The sequence below is a fragment of the Anabrus simplex genome, chromosome 2 (assembly GCF_040414725.1).
Source record: "Anabrus simplex isolate iqAnaSimp1 chromosome 2, ASM4041472v1, whole genome shotgun sequence".
Classification (NCBI taxonomy): Eukaryota; Metazoa; Arthropoda; class Insecta; order Orthoptera; family Tettigoniidae; genus Anabrus; species Anabrus simplex.
The window spans coordinates 1,003,690,095-1,003,710,584 of NC_090266.1; the positions used below are offsets into that span (position 1 = coordinate 1,003,690,095).

General features: G+C 39.8%; 1 protein-coding gene across 1 annotated transcript in view; it reads left to right on the forward strand.

Moving 5' to 3' along the window:
* Positions 1-20,490, forward strand: part of LOC136864634 (syntenin-1) — a 161,230-nt gene that overhangs the window by 64,203 nt on the left and 76,537 nt on the right. The window contains exon 5 of the mRNA XM_067141885.2: positions 17,702-17,937. Within this exon, the coding sequence (XP_066997986.2) occupies positions 17,702-17,937 (236 nt within the window). The remainder of the gene's footprint in view (positions 1-17,701; positions 17,938-20,490) is intronic.

Consider the following 20,490-nt stretch of genomic DNA (forward strand, 5'->3'; position numbering starts at 1 on the left):
ACTGTTGTCTTTCACTTTCATCCTCAGATTCCCCCCATTCATTGTGCTCACTGCCTAATAGTTTATCAGTTTCACTGACAGAATCCTGTAACATTTTAATTATGTATATCATTGGTATAAAATTTTCTCGTACTCCTTATGATGAGATGAGCTGGGCTGAGCTGATCATCTCCATTTCGAAGCACGGCTGATTGTCACGTAGTTGCTCAGCGATGGAACCATACACAGCAAAATTGTTGTAACAGTAACTTTCCTGGAGTGTGAACATACCCACAAGCATCAATTGGTAATTCGGCACATTTCTGTGTAGCTTTAGAAACGTCGGACTTGGAACGCTTGAAAGCAGCAGGGGCTTTGCTCCATGTAGCAGCTTGACGCTTAAGAGTCTGTGGCGGTGTACGTGTTATGGAAACATGCAAAAGAACTATGGTATATAGCCTGGCAAACATTCGAAATGCTATGTTGTTTTTGGAAGTCACGCATGAGATAAAAAGATCATGAGCACTGCATTAAGTGGTCTAGCCGTTTGCACTCCACTAGTTATCTCATTTGTCTTTCCACTCGGGTATTGTTGTACTCTGCTCTTTTTTTTCTTTTTCTTTACGTCGCACCAACACAGATAGGTCTTATGGCGACGACTCTCCTCTCTTAGCAATTTGCAATCAACCACTCACTTCATTGTGTATGTGGTGACTGCGGCCGAGCGAGCTCCGCTCACTTCTTCACTTGACTGACCACCACACAGCTTGGTGGAGAGGAATAACACTCAGGCACTGTAGCAGCTCCCACCACAAGAAATTGAAACTCTGAACTCCAGATCTTCAAGGATGGGTGCGTGTTGTAGGGAACTTCAGTTTAGGAGAAGATTCCACCTTTCTGTACTTAATTTATTAGCTAATCTGTGAATTTTACATAAATTTAGCTTGATGTCTTATCGTCTAAATTATAATAGTACATGATTTGTTCCAATTTTGCGGAACATCTTCAGCTAAGAAAAGCGAACCATACAAAAATTAACACACAATTAAAAGATGTAAAATTTGATTAAAAAGGTTTTCTACACTGATAAAAAAATTGAGTAAGCATGTAAAAAAAGCATAGTGATGTTTGTCTCTGAAGAATTATGTCAACTGATGAGACGTTTTTGTTGAGTTATCCTCTTTTTTCTTATAGGGTAAGTCTCCGCTAATTCTGACTTACCCTCCTCCATACGCCTCATATGAACCCACCACCGAAGTCAGTTTATGCATACAACTTCATCAAGTTCATTCCTAGCTTAGCCTTTATCTCCTCATTCCAAGCACTCTCGTACCATTGCTCCCACCTGTATGTACCAGCATACCAGCAATCATTCCTGCTAATTTCATATGTTACTTCTAACTTATGAGTACGATATCCTGAATTCACCCAGCTTTCACTACTGTAAAGCGGAGTTGGTCTGAAAACAGATGGATGTAAAGATAGTTATCTCCAGGAGCTGACTTCCTTCTTACAGAACCCCCTGTGGGTGGGGGATATAGATGAAGAATACACCCACAGTATCCTCTGCATGTCGTACGAGGCAACTAAAACGTGTGACCAAGGGATGTGGTATTATTAGAACCACAATGCTACTTGTGATTAGTACCATCACACAGGGACCACCATGAGTCGTGTTTACTTGTGAGTAGTACCACTTTGTAAGGTACACAATAGGTTTGTGATTAGTAGGAGCAGAAGGGGAGTCTGAATGGGTTTTCCAACACCCGTGATTAATACCATTGTGAGAAACACCCCGGATCTGGGCGTTGCCTGTGATTAGTACCACTATATCAGCGACACGGTGGGTCTGCGTTGCCTGTGATTAGTATCCACTATATGAAGAACATCACGGGAATGCCGACGCCCGTGATTAGTACACCTAGGTGAGGAACACCATAGGTTTGTGTTGCCTGTGAGTGGCACCATTATGTGAGAAACACCATAGGTTTGATTTTCCTGTGCAAAGTACAGTACTTGTGAATAGTACCATTCTGTGTGGAAAACTGTTAGTCTACACTACTCTTGATTAGTACCATCACATTACAAATACCATGGTGGTTCTTATCTACTAGCTATAAGTACCATTACGAGGGGCCGTAGAACTGGATTTTGGACCCCTTTAGACAACAAGAATCCTTGATTCAGGATCGTGCTTTAGAAGCCGTCCCTTGGTCAGTAATACTGTTGTTTGATAGTTTCTGCGTCGGATCCACTGATTGTTTTAAATCATATTCATCCATTCGTTCATCATCACATTTTGTACTCTGGTCAGTGGATGATTTTATACTTCTGAATTGTCATTTCATTTAGTCTCATTTCGTACCAATAGGGGCCAGTGACCTAGATGTTAGGCCCCTTTAAACAAGCATCATCATCATCATCATCATCCTTCTTACAGAATACTGTTGATTGCAAGTGCGAGCTCACTGCAAGAGCTTTACTGCACCTTGATTCAATCTCACTTACCATACTACCATCCTGGGAGAACACATCCTAAATACTTAAATGATCTACCTGTTCCAGCTTTGTATCCCCAATCTGACATTCAATTCTCTTAGGTTTCTTACCTACCAAGCTCGATAGCTACAGTTGCTTAAATGCGGCCAGTATCCAGTATTCGGGAGGTAGTGGGTTTGAACTCCACTGTCGGCAGCCCTGAAGATGGTTTTCTGTGGTTTCCCTTTTTCACACCAGGCAAATGCTGGGGCTGTACCTTAATTAAGGCCACGGCCTCTTCCTTCCCACTTCTAGCCCTTTCCTGTCCCATCGTCGCCATAAGACCTATCTGTGTCGGTGCGACGTAAAACAACTAGCAAAAGAAAAAAAAATCTTAAATACTGACATCAGTTCAGTCTTGGGAGGGCTAATTTTCATACCATACTCATTGCATCTATTTTCAAGTTCCAAGATATTAGATTGCAGGCTTTTGGCACACTTCCACTTAACTGAATCCCTCCTTATGCCTTTCAGCAGATGATCCATGTGAACTATGAACAACAATGGTGAAAGGTTACAGCCTTGTCTAACCCCTAATTGTTTGGCCGGCAAGTGGGGTAGGCTTCCTCCGCTTCAACAATTTATAAGAAAAACAATTTCAAGGACATGACGGGAGGTTTGATCCGCTCTGTTTAAAATCCAGTCAAACAACAGCAAAGCAAGACTTCATCTGGCCTGATATAATCAATTACACAATTAAGTCCTAAGGTGTTATATAATTGAATGATAAATCAGTTTATCCTAGAAAGGGTTTTAACAATAACAAGACGAAGATTTTAAATCTGGTAGTATGATAGATTTTTTTAATGGTCCTACGCTTAAGTGGAGATCAACATTACAGTAACAAGGAACATTTTATCTTTGGCCGACTCTTCTGAGAAATCTATCTGAAGTTTCAATACGTAGTTTACAGTGTTGTACAACATAAGAAAAACCAGTAAAACTTTTATAAATGTTTTAATGTGTTCTATTACAACAAACATTATAAAATGGACAGTGTGTGTGTGTGTATGGGTTAAGGATAGTGTTATATATGTGATGTTTTATGTAAAACAATGTTAGATCTTGAGATATGGGGAATGTTGGTTATTGATGTAGAAATTGCTGATGAACGGAGTTGGAGCTCCCGAAACATGTATGCGTGAAACATTGTATAATATTAGATATTGATAATATATTGAGAGAGAACCAATCAATCAACCGTTTTATATTACATAAAACTAGTCAATCCTAAGGGACCGAAAGTGGTCAAATTTATTGAATATGAACAGTCAGCCAAGTTGACCAGTTTTAAATGCCTCTCACAAACTGGAATTGAGCCTGAAGAAATTTTGCTGCTGTAGTAGAAACTATAGTTCAAATACTTTTTCAACATCCTGTAGAAGAATCAGCCGTGCACGCGGTGAGGGGCAATCAAGTGGGGAGCGGGGGTCGATTGTGTCTGCCTCGTTTCTCACTCCTCCCGTTGTCCATTCTGTACCTACACATCGTGCTAAGCTGATGTTGGAATGTGTTGCGTTTGATGATTTACAGGCTTCTTGCTTGTTCCTAGTTCTTAGTTCTTAGTTCCTCGCACGTTTCAATACGTGTTTGGTAATGATGTAAACTTATATTTTATAATACCAATATAGTTGGTCCGTTATTTTACATTATAGTTTTTAAAGCTAACTCATTCTTGGTTGCCAGCATTTTGCCCCAGTGTGCTAAGTTATACTAATACTTATACTAATAGACTTCATACTGTACATTGTTCAGCTTTATTGTTAATTGTTCGACTCTGTTGTGAAACATAGTGGATTTGACTTCAAAATCCTCTTAAAAACCTGGAAGGCCTCTGCAAAGGCAGTACAATATACAGAATTTTCCTTGTAAACCAGATGAACGGAGTTGGGGCTCCCGAAACATGTATGCGTGAAACATTGTATAACATTAGATATTGATAATATATTGAGAGAGAACCAATCAATCAACTCTTGTATATTACACGAAACTAGTCAATCCTAACGGACCAAAAGTGGTCAAATTTATCGAATCCAAGATTCAGGACCTTAACACTTCGTGCTTTAAGCCCCTAGATTTACATTTCCTGAGCTACAAGCTCAAATTTACAAAAGAGCACAAATTGTTCAGGGGCAGAAATCCCCTAATTCAATAGCACTTGCTCTCCAAAATCTAAATATCCAGCCTTTCGGAGGCACTCTTTACAATTACAAAATTTTGGAAAAGAGCTAACAGGCTCTCAGTTTCTTCTAGCCTATTCCAGGCAATATCAGAAAATTCCAATCACTCGCCCATCAAGGCACAACTTACAAATTGAAAGGTATTGTTATACAGGGGTATCAAGTACCCAACCTACAGGGCCTTTGCGGAAAAGAACAGGTTTAGTAAATGGCCCGAAATTCAAACTGAATGGAGGCGTATACTTGCACTCCTAGATATGAACATTAAAACAACCTAATCTAGGCCGATAAAACAGGGGCTATTCCCAAACTACTGAGGTGATTCGTGTAGAAATTACGTTACCACATTCCAGAATGAAAAACAGTTATAAAAGCATAGTCACCTCAAACCAAGATGAAGGGGAGCTCGAGAGGGTAATTCACTCTCTATCCCCGATTTACAGTTAAAGATTTATGAAGTTTTTACCTTTGCCGGCAGAAAGTTACATTTTTAGAAAAGAAGGTTACATAGTTAACGATTCGGACCTTTCCCTCGAGTTAAACTGCGGAGTTAGCAAGAAGGAAGATGTTATGTGGCCATTACCTTGTAGATGTACTGCTGACCGAAGAAAGAGGCCGCCCGCCTCCTGCTTTGACACACACACACACACACTCAGTAAGATGTCTATCAATTGGCCAAGAGACGTGAAAAGCCGCAGTTTATAAACCCTCACGGAAGGTTCGAGATCTTTGACGAATAAACCAGCCACACCCTCTATATTTTATTGGTCAATTTCAAAGTTACACTCAAAATCGAAGAAGCCTGTGATAGGTTGAAAATTAATTACAGAAATTATTGATTGGCTAAATTCAAAACTGGCAGAAATAAAAAGGAAGTATTGCCAACGCAAAAATAAATGAGCATCAATCAGTTACAAAATCCTAGAAATACAAAACTTCTTTAAATCATAAGTTTTTTCACTTTGCACCAGGGTGCATTATCAGAGTTTCTTTGTAGTGTCATCTGTGGAGAAAGGTCCAAATTCCTTGATGACTGCCAAACAAAACAAGTAGAAATTCACTCAGGTTAGAAAACTGCACAATAACAAAATTACATCATATTTCAGTGGTGACATCTTCTGAGTAAAGTTCTAAGTTGGTGTAGTTTCAGTTTCACTGTTTTACCAATAGAGGAGTTCGTTTAGGTGCTAGTTTTGAATGTGTGGCGTTGAGATGTACCTCCCGGTACAGTTATTACTTTTCTTGGTTAAAAACTTACCAGTGAGATTCCATAGATGACATAACAGACAGACTTTGAATCTTTAAAAGAAAAAAAAAAAAAGCCTAACAGACTCTTCACAGAATCAGATTTCAGAATGTGAAGTATGCAATGCAGTCTCCCATTGTTCGACCTTGGGCTCCTTTTTTCTGTTGAAGAGTCTGTGATTTTTATTGTTGACGAAGAAATGAATTACGTCCTTGAATACGGGTGCAGGTGGAATCTAAACTCAGATTCATGCATCTCATCTTGAGTACAGACCCAAGTTCCTATGAGTGAAGAGACCATTCAAATCTGCCCAGTCTCACAGGATCTACGTCAGACCAGAGCGCTCACTTCTGCGGGAGCACATAAGCTCCACACTCAAGGGGCTTGCTGCTGTAGACCAGGTGCTTTTACAACAACACTAACTTCTCATTGCCACACACTCACCACTGCAGTTGGAGAAAGCAGATCGGATCACCTAGTCTGCTATGATTTAGACATTCGGTCAGTCGACCAACTGGCAGAAGAAACAAGTTTGAGCAATATCACGAGAATCGACCCGCATCAGCCTGCTCTGGACACCTCGTTGACATCTTGATTTATGAATTTCATTTTCCGTATTGACATTTACCAATCTTCATAAAAGGAAAGAAGACCTCGTTGACAATCGCTAACTTGACCAACTGGTGCCTATCAGAGGCAAAAACCTCTCTACTGGCTAAAGGAGGAAACTTTGTCGTTACCCCTCCCTCGATTCCTGAGCAGGAGATACAGTGGAACCTCGATATCTCAAGTCACCTTGGGAGGTAAATTTTATTTCGAGATATAGAGACTACAGTTTTTGAACATGTATAGCACATAATTGAATCACTTATCTACCGGCATAAACTGAATTCAGTATTTTTAACAATATTTAAAAATATACATACATACTTGTATTTTACGGCATCACTTTAATTATAACCCTTATTATACGAGGATTGGGGCAAAAGTCATGGCAACAATTTTTTTTCCTTGTAGATATGTGAACGGATCACAAACGTATATTTGTTGTGTGGAAGTTCTGCAGGCATAGTGTATATGCAGAACAACAGATGGCTGTGTGATAGCTGGTAGTAGCGCAGCGAGGGCTGTGAAATCAGGCAGTTGGTGAGTTTCGTGTGAGATGGAAGTAACCCTTGTTGAGCAGCATGCTTACATCAAAATAGCCATTCTCCGAAGGAGAAATGCGATGGAATGTCACTGTAAATTAGTGGAAGCCCTTGGGAATAACGCCCTACCATACCGTACAGTAGCACGGTGGGTAGGAAAGTTTCAGCAAGGAGGTGTGTCAACCAGTGATGAGCAACGTTCAGGACGACCTGTCAGTGTGCGGACCGACATGGCATGTGCAGTCATCGAGCAGCTCCTGGATGAAGACAGACGATGGACGCTACTGGAGTTAAAGAGGGCAAGTGGCATCGAGAAACGCACCGTCCACAGTATATTGCGTAATGAGCTGCAACTGCGCAAAATCGTATCGCGGTGGGTACCGCTTGCACTGGCGGAAGTTCAAAGGTGGGTGCGCTATGCAATATGCTCCGACCACCTTGCATGCTGGCAACAGGACGGCGATCAATTCTTGTCACGAATAATCGCTATCGATGAATTTTGGGCCAGGGCATACGAACCAGAACTGAAACATCAGTCCGCAGAGTGGCAACATGCTGGATCCCCAAGGGGGCAGAAGGTCCGTCAGAATCCTTCCCTAGTCAAATTGATGGTGATCGTCGCGTAATACGTCAGGGGTGTCATTGTTTGCCACTTTGTTCAACATGGCAGAACAGTGACTGCACAGTACTACAGGGACTTCCTGGTGCGACAGGTACGATGTGGCGTTTGGGAGAAACGTCCTGATCTTATGGACAGTGCAATAATCCTGCATGAAAATGCAAAACCACATAAAGCTGAGTGTGTAGGGCAGCTACTGCGACGTTAGGGATGGGAAGAATTGGAGCACCCACCGTAATCTCCCGACATTTCGCCCTGTGACTTTGATCTCATTTGAAAGATTGAGAAACCACTACGTGGTAGGTGGTTTGCAACACGAGAGGACATTGCTAGTGCTGTGCTCCAACAGGTGACCCGATTCACACATGGTGCAGCAAATGCTGAGGCAGATGGTACTCAGCGCCTCCCACATCGTTGGCAGCGTGTGGTGTCAGTAGCAGGGGACTACTTTGAGGGTCTTTATGCCCAGGTTTGTCATGTCAACTTTGTGTAGTGTGTTGTCATTCTTTTGCACCGCGAAGGCCATATTGCCCTATATACTACCATAATAAATTAGTGTACAATAAAACCTGCCTTAACGGACACCTCTCACCGGCGGACACCCCTCATTGGCGGACGATTTTCTAGGTCCGTAATTAAATGCCATGTTGTGTATGAGTAATTTACCCCTCTTATACGGACACCCTTTATTACGGATGCGGACACACCTTAGCCACGAGAAACTCCATTTGAACCTCTCCTAACGGACACTTTCTTTTTAAAAAAAAATACTGTATTTGTGACCTGTACAATATGTATTCGCTTACTTTTTGCACAGGCGGTACTTCCAAGAATCGCAAACATCGTAACTTTTGATTCAGGCTGTACACATTCTTGGAAGGCAACACTAAGCCACTATCACTTCCGGAAGTTGTGTCATCTGACATGCTCGACAGCGCTGGAATTCGTACCTTCACTGTCAGGTTACTTTTCATTGACACGTGGGCTTTTGATGTGTTCAGTTTTACATTAGTAAGTTAGTGTAAACATGGCTCCGAGAAAGTTTTTAACTTTAAAAGAAAAGGTAGGCATAATAGATTATCATAAACGTGGTGTGCGTAAACTGTCCGAAGTGTTTAAGATTGGAAACACACAGGCAGCTGAAATTGTGAAACTAGTGAAAGAATGGCATTTAAATTGCAACGAACAGCGCATTAAACTGTTTCAAAATGGTAGTGGAGCTCTCATTGACAAGGCAACGCTAGAGTGGTTTGCTAAAATAAGAAGTCGGAATGTTCCTGTGTCAGGACCAATGATACAAGCAAAAGCGTTAGAATTCGCGACAGAATTAGGTATTGGAGATTTCAAAGCCTCGAATGGCTGGCTAGAAAGATTCAGAAAGCGACATGGTATCAACTTCAGAGTGATTTGTGGAGAATAATCCAGTGTTAATGTGGAGATTGTTGAAAACTGGCAAGAAAAAATACCTTCAATCATAGATGGGTATGCTCTGGAAAATATGTTGAATGCCGATGAAACTGGATTATTTTTCCGTGCTGTACCTGGCAAAACTTTTCGTTTCAAAGGAAATCGTTTTTCTAGTGGAAAAGTTGCAAAAGAACGTCTTACGGTCTTGTTATGTGCAAGTATGAGTGGAGAACAGGAGGAGCCCCTTGTGATAGGGAAAGCTGTAAAACCAAGGTGTTTTAAGAATATGGATGTTACGAAGTTTGGCATTGAATGGAAAGCAAATAGGAAAGCATGGATGACCAGAGAAGTAATGACAGAGTGGCTAGGACAATTGGACAGAAGAATGATACGTCAGGAGCGTAAAGTGTTGTTATTCCTCGATAATGCAGCATCGCGTCCGGATACAATTAAGTTGCAAAATGTGAAGATCGTCTTTTTCCCACCAAATGTAGCATCAGTTTCTCAGCTGCTTGACCAAGGAGTGATCCATAACTTCAAGGTTATGTACAGACAGTTAGTGATGAAGCACATAGTATCAGAACTTAACGGGAATGAAGTAACCCTTCAAACACTGACAAAGGGACTGAATGTTCTCCAAACAATTTCATAGATAACCAATGCTTGGAAAAACATTACAGCCTCAACAATTCGTAACTGCTTTCTGAAAGCTGGGTTTTCCGCTAGTGCTGGACATCCCAAAATAGAATCGGATACCCTTTCTAACAGCATGGGAACCACACAACAGTTGATTAATGCAGCAGGTTACAGTGTACAAGTGAACACCTATATCGAAATTGATTCAGATATTCCAACAGTGTGTGAGAGTGGAGATACGAAAACGATTCTTCAGTCAATCCCAAGGGAAGAACAAAAATGAAGATTCTGATGAAAGCGGGAGCGAAGGTGATGCTAATGACGACTTCGTAGAAAATATGGAAATTAATGTGCTGCCAATAACCTCGTACAGTGAGGCTCTCGGCTTTGTTAAGCGACTGAGAGAATTCTGTTATAAACAGAACGATGAAAAAGGTGTAAATTTGACCCAGGATTTAATTGCACATACAGTAGTGAAAACATCGTTGCTAAACTGAAATGGACAAAAATGAACGTTGAGTATTTTTTCAAGTGCTAATATTTTACTGTACTGTGCTAGAGATTGCTACATCTACATACTGATTTAAAGTTTCAAAAACTCGTATGTTCTTTTTAATTTTAACATGGTGAACGGTAATAGTGTACAGTGTGCTCAATAGAGGTTTTCATAGAAGTGTGTTTGTCTCTTTAATACAGTACATCGCAGCTGCAGCAGCCCATCTACAACTTTCGCATGTGAGTACAGTGCAGTATATTGTACAATACTGTATACAGTATACAATTAAAGGTACATTTGCGAGAATTGTTAACACATACTATACATGGGTTATTGTGTTCCAACTGTTCAATGGTAGTGGTTTCATAACCTCTCTCGGGCGGACACCGCTTCATAACGGACATTATTTTCGATGCCGCAGGTGTCCGCTATGGAGAGGTTTTACTGTATTACGATCTTTCAGTGCTGTTCATTGTCCACACATGTAGTTAACATCTTGTCCTTTCGTCTGTATATGTCACATTTTCCAACTGGACTGGTATCTTCAAGAAAAAAAATAGATGCCATGACTTTTGCCCCAACCCTCGTGACATTTTAGGAGACAGAATACAGTACATACAATAGTGAAACAGAAAATATACGTCCGTTAACACCTTCGGAAAAAATCGTTGGTCTCTTCTGTTTTTACTGTTAACCTTCTTTTCTTCCATATACTTCTCAACATTTATTGCTGTGAAAACAGTCATTTACATTTGACTATGTAGGTTCAAAGATTAGCCACTGTACTTAACACCTAGGCTGCTTACAGTACAGGAGAAGGCAGCTCCAGCTATTCTTGTTGGGAATCTTCTTTTTTCTTGCTCGCCTGCAGCGTTGCCGGTATCCATAGGAGTCTCGGCCACTATAACGCCAGTCCACGTTTATGTAAACCTCAAAATTAGCTTCGCAGTTAACAAGCTGCGGATACTCCACCCATTCTTCAGGAATAGGAGTGACTTCATTCTCTTTGTGTTCTGAAACTCCTCAGTCATCTTTCAAAAATCCTGCTTTACGGAAGCAGTTTGTTTCCTGCTTCACATTATCCTGTAATTTACTTAGCGTTTTTAATGACTGTAGTAGATTGTCAGATTAATGCTGGGATTAATTTCCTCTCAGAATTCTCTAAATGGCCCTCTTCCTATAGAAATGATTAAAGTTTTTTAGAAATTAAGGTTCCACGGTTCAACCTGGAAAAAGAAGTAAATAATGCTTCAAATTTTTAATCACCCCTTGTTTCATGGGCTGTAGTTTTGATAAGTTCAGTGACAAGAAGTCTACGTGCACTGCCTTTAACTCCTAAATGAGCACTTTGGGATGAGCAGTGCAGTTGTCTACAAGGAGGAGGATTTTCCTCCCTTTACGTTCAAACTTCTCATCAGTACTACACAGCCAAGATTCGTAAATGGAGTTTGTTGTCTACGACTTCCGGGGTTGCTTTAGTACATGATCAGTAATGAATTCACAGCCAAGAAACAGCGAGGCTTTTCCAATTTTTTGATTACTAGAAGGTTGTTTTTCGGCTCCTGTCATGTTCGCTCCCAGCATCAATATTACCCTTCTTTCACTTGTTAACTGTTCCTCACAGGCCACAAATGCTGTATTGCACAGTTGACGTACAAAATTAGAGTTAGAGTATTTTTTTGCGACAAGGAAAGAAACTTTCTTCAAGAAATTTGTGTAGCCGAATTTTAAGTAATAGAGAAATGCATAACACTTGAAGAATAGGACAAACACCTGGGAAATTGTAGTTATTTAGATATACTAAAAAATCAATTAATGGAGGTTCGAGATATAGACGTTCGGCTGTAGTTGCAAATATTGAATCGGCTACTCTCAATTTATCATTAGACCAGGCAGAAGAAATATGCCACAAAGCCTCGCACATACTGAAAGAAGCAGCAGCACTTATGGTTTTAGAGAGGAAGGCCATAAATAGTGTACTCGTTCCTCCTGTGGATAAAGGGAATGCCATTGTCATAATGGCTACTAACGATTACACTTCGAAGATATCAGAACTTTCAGACCCAGAGATCTACTGCAGACTACCAAGAGATCCAACCAATGGGATTCTTCAAAACACCAATAGCATTATTAAGGCCTCATCACTGCCAGACAGTGTGAAGAGTGAAACCTCTAAAAGTGAAGCTCTACCACCTGGGCTATATGGCTTCCCCAAGATTCATAAGGACAACTTACGTCTATGGCCCATCGTGAGTGCTATTGGATCACCGAACTGCAGTAATGCGGAACATCTGGCCTCCTTACATCGGTGGCAGTGATACGTGAGAGATTCAGGCCACTAATCGCTTCTCAGCTATGAGTAATCATCACAAAAATTATAACCACTGGTACACTACAATAAATCAAGGTTTCAGAATCCTACAACAGGAACAAAAAGGTCCATTTCTTAATATTTTAGAGAACATGTACATTAATATCGACCAATATAAGAACCCAGCAGGTAATTTAAATGAGATAAATGAAAAAGGAAACATATTGTGGGAAACATTTTTACCAGTTACTTGTGAACAAAATCACAGTTGAAATAAGCTCCGCACACAGCACACAATTTCAGGAACTTCCCCCACACTCCTGCAGGTCACACCCTCCTTCACACCACCCCCCTTCCAATAGCACTACATGCACCTCACCTGTAAGAACATGGCATTTGAGAGGGGAAACTGTGCAACTAGTGGATGCATGACGGTCAAATGGGCAACAGAACGTAAGTTAACGCTGTAGGCTGAGACGTAGCTTTTTGTTTACGTTTATTTCTAAGTAATTTTTAATTCCATTACAGATCATAGTTATTGACAGTTCCTTTCATGAGAACATATCTGTAATTGAGACCTGCGACCTATTAGACATATGGACAAGAGGCTGTGCCTCGTAGCATTGAGTCTGGAACCCACAAGACAACATGCCCATTTGTACCTTTCATTTTACTTTATCTTGAACTTTTAGCAATATTTTAATGTATATTCCATAATTTTAATCTCAATTGAAATTTAAATCAAGGTGTTTTACTGAAGATGACTCGTAGCGAGTTGAAGCATGTCTAACTAATTCTCATCTTACAAGATAATACTTATGTATTGACTTAGGAGGGTAATAAATACTGTTTTGGTATTAATGTAAGAGTTCATCCATCAGTACGGATAAAAATGAAGTTCATAGTCTATTGTGGAGATATGTTCGCACGTTATGGCGATGAAATTCTAGGTGTGTCAAATCACATCCAAACCTCCTTAGAAGGAACCACGAATTGTGAATATATACGTCCAGGAGTCATGTGAACAGAGACCACCACCAATTCTTTCCACGAATACGTCCTCTATAATACGACATGTTCTGGTCCATCCTGTCTGTTCCACCCATTCCATTGTTAGTTCCAGACAGACTGCCCCTTCATACGCACTGTCCTTTTCATTGCCTGGGAGTATCCAGTTATCTTAGAAACCAGTTCAACACCATGGCATGTTGATGCTATGGTAACCATGGAGTTATCAACCCAACGAAAAATACTTACACCTTCTAAGTTCGTTGCCATGTATGTCTCTCGAGCCTTTCTCTTCATTTCATTTGAAAGTGTGATCGAGCAGTCTTTGGAAATTCTATTCTCTCAAATGGTTCCTGTAGTGCCATATCCACAACATTGTAGATGAGCTAGAAGTGCCATTCTGGTAAAATGATTATCGAAATATAATCGAAAGAGTGTGACATATCAGGTAGTTGTTCCAGCATCAGTATCACTGGAGCAGCACACTTTCCAAATCGTTGCTCATATTCGGTATTACGGTGCGAATTATTTCCTTGGTAAATATAAAAATTTACGAGATAATGCAAAGGAGTGTTCAAACACTGGACCTTATACCCAAAACAGGTGGGCTTTCCATGGATGAATTTCTTGTAGCTGTGCGTACCTTAATATTCCACCATGCACTTGTCAAATTCTAAATCCTATTCCGGCCAGAAATTTGCAGGAGGTTTTTATTTTTTCCAGCATGTTTAAAAGAGGTAACATCCACATCGTATCATTCACATCGGGCTGAGTATTATTTGCTCAATGAATGTAGTGACAAAGTGGTCTCTTCTCGTAGCATTTGCAACAAGTGTGTTACGTACATCATGTGCTGCTTCCCAGTATGATCGTTCGTTGTAACAAGAAAGAATTATCACAGCAAGAAATACTCTTTAATTCCTTACAAACATACTGAAGAGAAGACTCCTTGTAAATTTACAGCCTGAATAGGATTTGAATTTTGACGAGTGCATAGTGGAATATTAAGGTAGGTGGGTCATCACAATTCTTAAACAATGCAAATTTACTTGATTCTTGAATCACAAAATGAATCACTTCATTGTAAAACATGAGTTCAAAGCACTCTATTGGAGATTTCCTGGATAAGGCAGGATAATCTGCTTCTGGGAACATGCCGACTGAATCTTGTCATCCTTACTCCACACAGGATTTATTCTCTGAAGTTTAGTCTTCTTGCGTGCAAGGTGATTAATATATGTCTGCTTAAACAGGATCCTTATCTGTGCCTCCTATATATTTGTTGTCAGCAAGTACAATTTCTGCCTTAACTAGAAAGATGGTGACTTGATTGTAAGGTTATCAACCAGACCACCACCATCTTAGTCTCCTTAATCTTTGTTGGAGTGGGCATTAGACTCTGGAAGTTGTATAAAAATCCTGTTAACATCTCCAATTGTTTTGTTCGATTCAAGATTACCTTAAAGTTTCTTGGTGCATAATGTGTCTGTAAAAATGGAAATAAGATTTTCTCATTGCACATAGGATAACAAGTCACCATTTCTTTAAATGTAGAATAGATGACTTTAAACCAAATAAAATTATTCAGTAAAAATTGCTATATAACAGTAATTGTAAGAGGTAACCTCTATCATACGAATAGGAAAATGTGTACAGAGTGAGCAGCTAACATGTAATCATACAATCACATAGTGTTTTCAGTGCCTACAGGAGTAATATTTGCTATTAACCCTTTGACCTACCAAGTTTTTTGAAAAAAAATTGTGCCCCTACATTTTTTTCCAGTTATTTTTTCCAGTTATTTTAAAGAAATGCAGACGAATATTTAGACAGATGTTGCACACATATAAACAATTTTTTTTCATTTCACCGTATATTTATAGTTAGAAGTCCTTTTACGTATGCAACACCCAAAAAAAAAAAAAAAAAAAAAAGTGTGCACATGCAAAGCAAGCTCTCATTTGAGGTAATTTAATGATATAAGCTTCATTGTTGTTTCCGTATTGAATTGCGTTCACAGAGATGAGTTATTTATAAGGTTCAACCTATTCAATATTAATTACTTCTTATATAAATGTTATTTACAACATTTATTTAACATGGGACCAGTTTTGACATTTACATATTATCAGCCAGGTATCCTTAGAGTCCCGTGCTGCACCACTCTGCTTCGCCTGGACGGCTCTAATTTCTTCTGAGTTGGAGCCATTTTTGATTGGTAGCACCCAGTATATTGGCCCCGATGCAAACCTCTCTGGCTTTATAACCATAAATATGCATCTGTAGGTAGTCAGTGTGCACAGACGGAAATGTCCGTCAAAGTATGTTCCCACTTTTCACTTATTGGATGGAACATTCCATCAAAGTATGGCATGAGGTTAAATGTAAATTCACTGCTTCATAATGTGAACATAGATCACTCCCAGACTCATTAAGCATACGAGTTGTGTAATCTAAGCTTAAATATATGTGAATGATTAAACTTATTTTAAGCATGCCATCATTATGCTACCGAGACAATGACACCAGTGAAAGTGCGTCAAAACAATGAGTTGATATATTTTACAAAATTACAGGCTTGCACACAGTTGCCATGTTTCTTTAATTGATCTACAGTCGGAAATCAATTCCAGCACTATACAAAGCACCGAAAGTAGTCTGAATGAAAGAACTCAAGCCGCGATCATATGGACATGCACAGCGTTAACAGGTTTTAACCTTGGGACACAGTGTACCGCAAGCCGACCCACACAGGCTGCTATCTGCAGAAGACATCCAACCACCATACATGACAAAAATACGTAATGATAAAAATTCTAGCTGACCATGCAAGAATTTGTCATCCTCAGCACTTAAGGAGCTCAGCCACCTCAATATGGCCCTACATGCTGATGGGTACATCCATAAAGATGTACAGCAACTCCATTCCAGACATCCAACAACCAGGGAGAAACAAAACTAGCGGCTGGTAGCTTTTCAACCATATGTTGGAAAAATAACTGGTAGAATAGGGAGGCTATTGGAGTGCCGCAGATTAAAAGCCATATCTAGGTCAACAAAGAATACCCAGGAATTGCTAAGGTCTGCTAAAGACAAGCGCCATCCTCTCTCCACAGTAGGTGTCTAAAGTTCCCATGCAGCTGTGGCCGGGTGTATATAGGAACTATGAAGCGCAGCATTGCCACCCATCTGGAGGAGCACAGCCGGCTTGGGAGAAGCAGCAAGGTCGTCAGTTGCTGAACACACCCGGCTAGCAGGCAACAAATTACAATTCATCAACACCGAAGTACCATCAAATACTCTAATCTTACCACTTCTAGCTACAGAGGGAAGCCATTAAAATTTTGAAGTACACCAATAGCTTCAACCGTGAGGATGAATCTGAATGGGTCAACAAGTTCCTGAAAACCTTAAATCCTGGAGGACACGATGGCAACAGTAGGCCAGAAAAAGCAACTGGTTCAATCATTGGACAAAGAACTGCCAATCAGCGATCCCTCTCCCCCATGTTGGACCAATAGATGAGCAGCGCATTGTAGCCTGCACTATCATTGAGGTGGAATTGTGACACCATTCCATTCCACTAAGAGCTTTGTAGCCATTGAAGTCATTTGGAACCTTTGAAGATGCCGAATGCAGTCTTGGTGAAACGTTGGGACTGTCATGTGCTCCTAGACCATGGCATATAACTCCAGAAATTACAGACGTTGTTCATAACACCAGCTGTAAAAACCTCAACTGCTGTAAGACCTCTAGTAGTTTATAACATCATAATTCATTGCTAAAGTAAAGATAGTACTGACAGAACTAAATATTCCCTCTGAGAGTGTTCCCAAAAATCTACCAGGAATATTCCCACATCTCTTTCTGTATCTAGGACTGGTTTATTACTTTTGGTGCTTAACTTGAGATAAAATATTACCATTTCAGTAATCTTCTGTTATAAATAACTGCAAAGTTCACCTTCTAACTCTTGGGTGTTAATGGTAGTTAAGAGTGATTTTAAATTTGTTACATGGTATTTTTTTCCTGCTTTAACAAGTGTATTCTGTACTTTATGGTCCTTATTTTTACATTGAATAATAGAACTGATGATTTACTTGAATGGTTTGTATTTGCAATTTTCTTTTTAGCTTACTGTTTGTAAAGATGGCTCTGGAAAAGTAGGACTTCGTGTTCAAGCCATTAATAATGGAATATTTGTATGCTTGGTGAGCAAAGGATCCCCTGCAGCCCTTGCTGGTCTTCGCTTTGGTGATCAGATTCTTCAAGTGAATGGAATCTCAGTTGCTGGATATACAATGGACAAAGTTCACGAGTTTTTCCGTAAAAGTCCTGTTAATGGGATATCTGTTGTTGTGAGGGATAGGTAAGTCTTTTTTTAATACAAATCGGTGTATTTAGAAAACCTGAACTGTTTGTGCATGCATACTTCTGTAAATTTTGAACAAGTAATTCATTAAGAGTGGTGAAATGTGGTCTGTGTGTCTTATAGGTGTAACCTAATTTTCATCTTTGATGTTAAGAAAACCTGCTGTGTGCTGAACAACCATGTTTTTATAAAATGAATGTATATAACTTTTTTTTGGTTTTGTTTTGGTTGTCTTTCCTTACTGGGAGAGTCAGCCTACATTAAACAGCAATGAATGAAGATGTGCTGTTCATGTTATCCCCTTATTTCTGTTTTTGCTCCCTCTTTTGCTTTGAATTCTCATTGTGTTTATTCCTTATGCTTTCCTGACCTTATTCCTAGCTTTCTTCAAGTTGATATTTGGAAGCCTATGCGTGTTCCTTTCATGACTGTTGCTGGCAAGTGCAAATACTGTGTTGACAACTGCTACATGCACTCTTGCAGCAAACACATCAACTGTTACGAATTAATGAAATTGAAAATTACAGCAAATCCTCAAAATGCTCTCCATTAGCCAGCAGACTTGTTGTAACGTGAAATGATATTCCTTGTGTACCCTTAACAACTCAGCCTAAAGAAGTTTGCAAATTTTGATACGAACTGCATCTCTCAAGTTCTTCTGTTTCATAAGGATACTTTATTCCACCTTATTGTTACAAATACATTGCGGAATATTGCGTTGAAGCTATGGGCTGGCGTTGAACCTATACGAGTTAGTCTTCCCAGAAACAAGTTCTATAGTTGTAGAGTTTCGAGCCGGATGAGCTGAATCCTCATATTGCTAGAAGTACTGAAGTTTCCTTTCTTCAGTCAGTTGTGGAAAATATTTTGTTCTGCATCAACTAAATATAACATCAGAATTTATGGTGTGTTGGAGTAATCAGCTGTATAATACTTGTTGCTCTAATGGCCTACAAAACACCAATTTTGGGAGCATGGAATGGTGCTTTGGAATAGTCTTGGATTTTCACAAATCTGGTAATAGGTATTTTGTACATTTACCTGCCTCTTGAAATGAAACCATACCTTATTGGAAAGAGTACCAGTAACAGGGTTTTCATCACCACTGTTCACTGACTGATGAAAGAAATATCATACATGTGTTCTGAGGACAAGATGTCCCTTGCATAAATTTTGCACGACCTGGATGCTATGGGTCTAGATTTCAGTTGTTAGGTTGCTCTTTTCGCAGGAAAATATGAAATGTTATGTTGTTGGGTTCGTTTTCTCGAAGATTCTTTTGAGGATTCTAGTCATTCTTGAATATCTTGGAGCTTTTCATTTGTTGACACTGGTAGTTCCTGACTTAAATGTGCATAAACTCTCTTCTAACTCTCCCAGCAGTTTAACAATTTAAGAATCTGCCTTCCACAAGAATATACTTTCAGTAGTTAATTGATGAGCTGTCGAGTTTGGCAAGGTTACTGGCTGTATACCGAGTCATTGGGAAGCGGTCAATCAGCCAACCAATCACCACTTACCTGCATTTAGGGCTGTCACTCAGGTGGTGGACTCCCTGTCAGTTGTTTTGTGTAGTCTTTCCTTAAATAATTTCAAATAAGTTGGAAATTTATCGAACATCACCCTTCGTAAATTATTGCGATCTCTAATTCCTGTTCTTGTAAAGAAATATTTGCCCCAAGTTGTCCTATGGATCTCCAATATAATCTTAACATTGTGATCTTCCCTATTTCTAAAAACACCACTCAACCTTGTCTTGTCATTCCATGCCATGTTCCAACTGACAGCTTGGAATATATTGCTTAGTCAAGCAGCTTGTCTCCTTGCTCCCAAGTTTTCCCAGCTCAAAGTTTGAAACGTTTTTGTTATACTACTCCTTTGTCGGAAATCACCCAGAAAAATTCTTTCTGCTTTCCTTTGGATCTTTTTCACTTCTTGAATTGGTAATACTGGTGGGGGTCACGTATGTTGAAATCCTACTCTAATTGGGGACTTACCAGTAACTTATATGCCCTCTCCTTCACATTCTTACTGTAACCCCTAAATACCCTCATATCCATAAAAGGCCTTTAACCTTTATTTACAATTCCATTTTTGTGATTACACCAGTGAAGAACTTCTCTAGGTACTTAGTGCTTCCTATGAGGTACTTTTATCACTTCAACACAGTAATTAAAACTGCGAGCACTTTTCCTTTTGGTGAAACTTTCTACCTAACTTTTTACCCCATGTACCATCATACTGTTGTCTGCTGTTCTCACGACATTGTACAGGTCTTTTTGCAGTCGCTCACAATCCTGTAACTTATTACTCGATACCAGAGGTGCTCATGCTGGGCATTCCGTCTCGCAGGCACCCAGCACTGTAAGTGGGGGGGGCTGGCAGGCGATGAGCACAGTGACGTTGTGGCTATGTCAGAGGCTGTGAAGGATGGACGAACTTATCCCAGTCATTCTCGATCACTACTGCAATACCAGACTTTGAAGTGGAGGTGGAAAATAATGAAAGAAAGAGGGCAGAAATCAGTCATTTTCAATTAACTATAAGGAA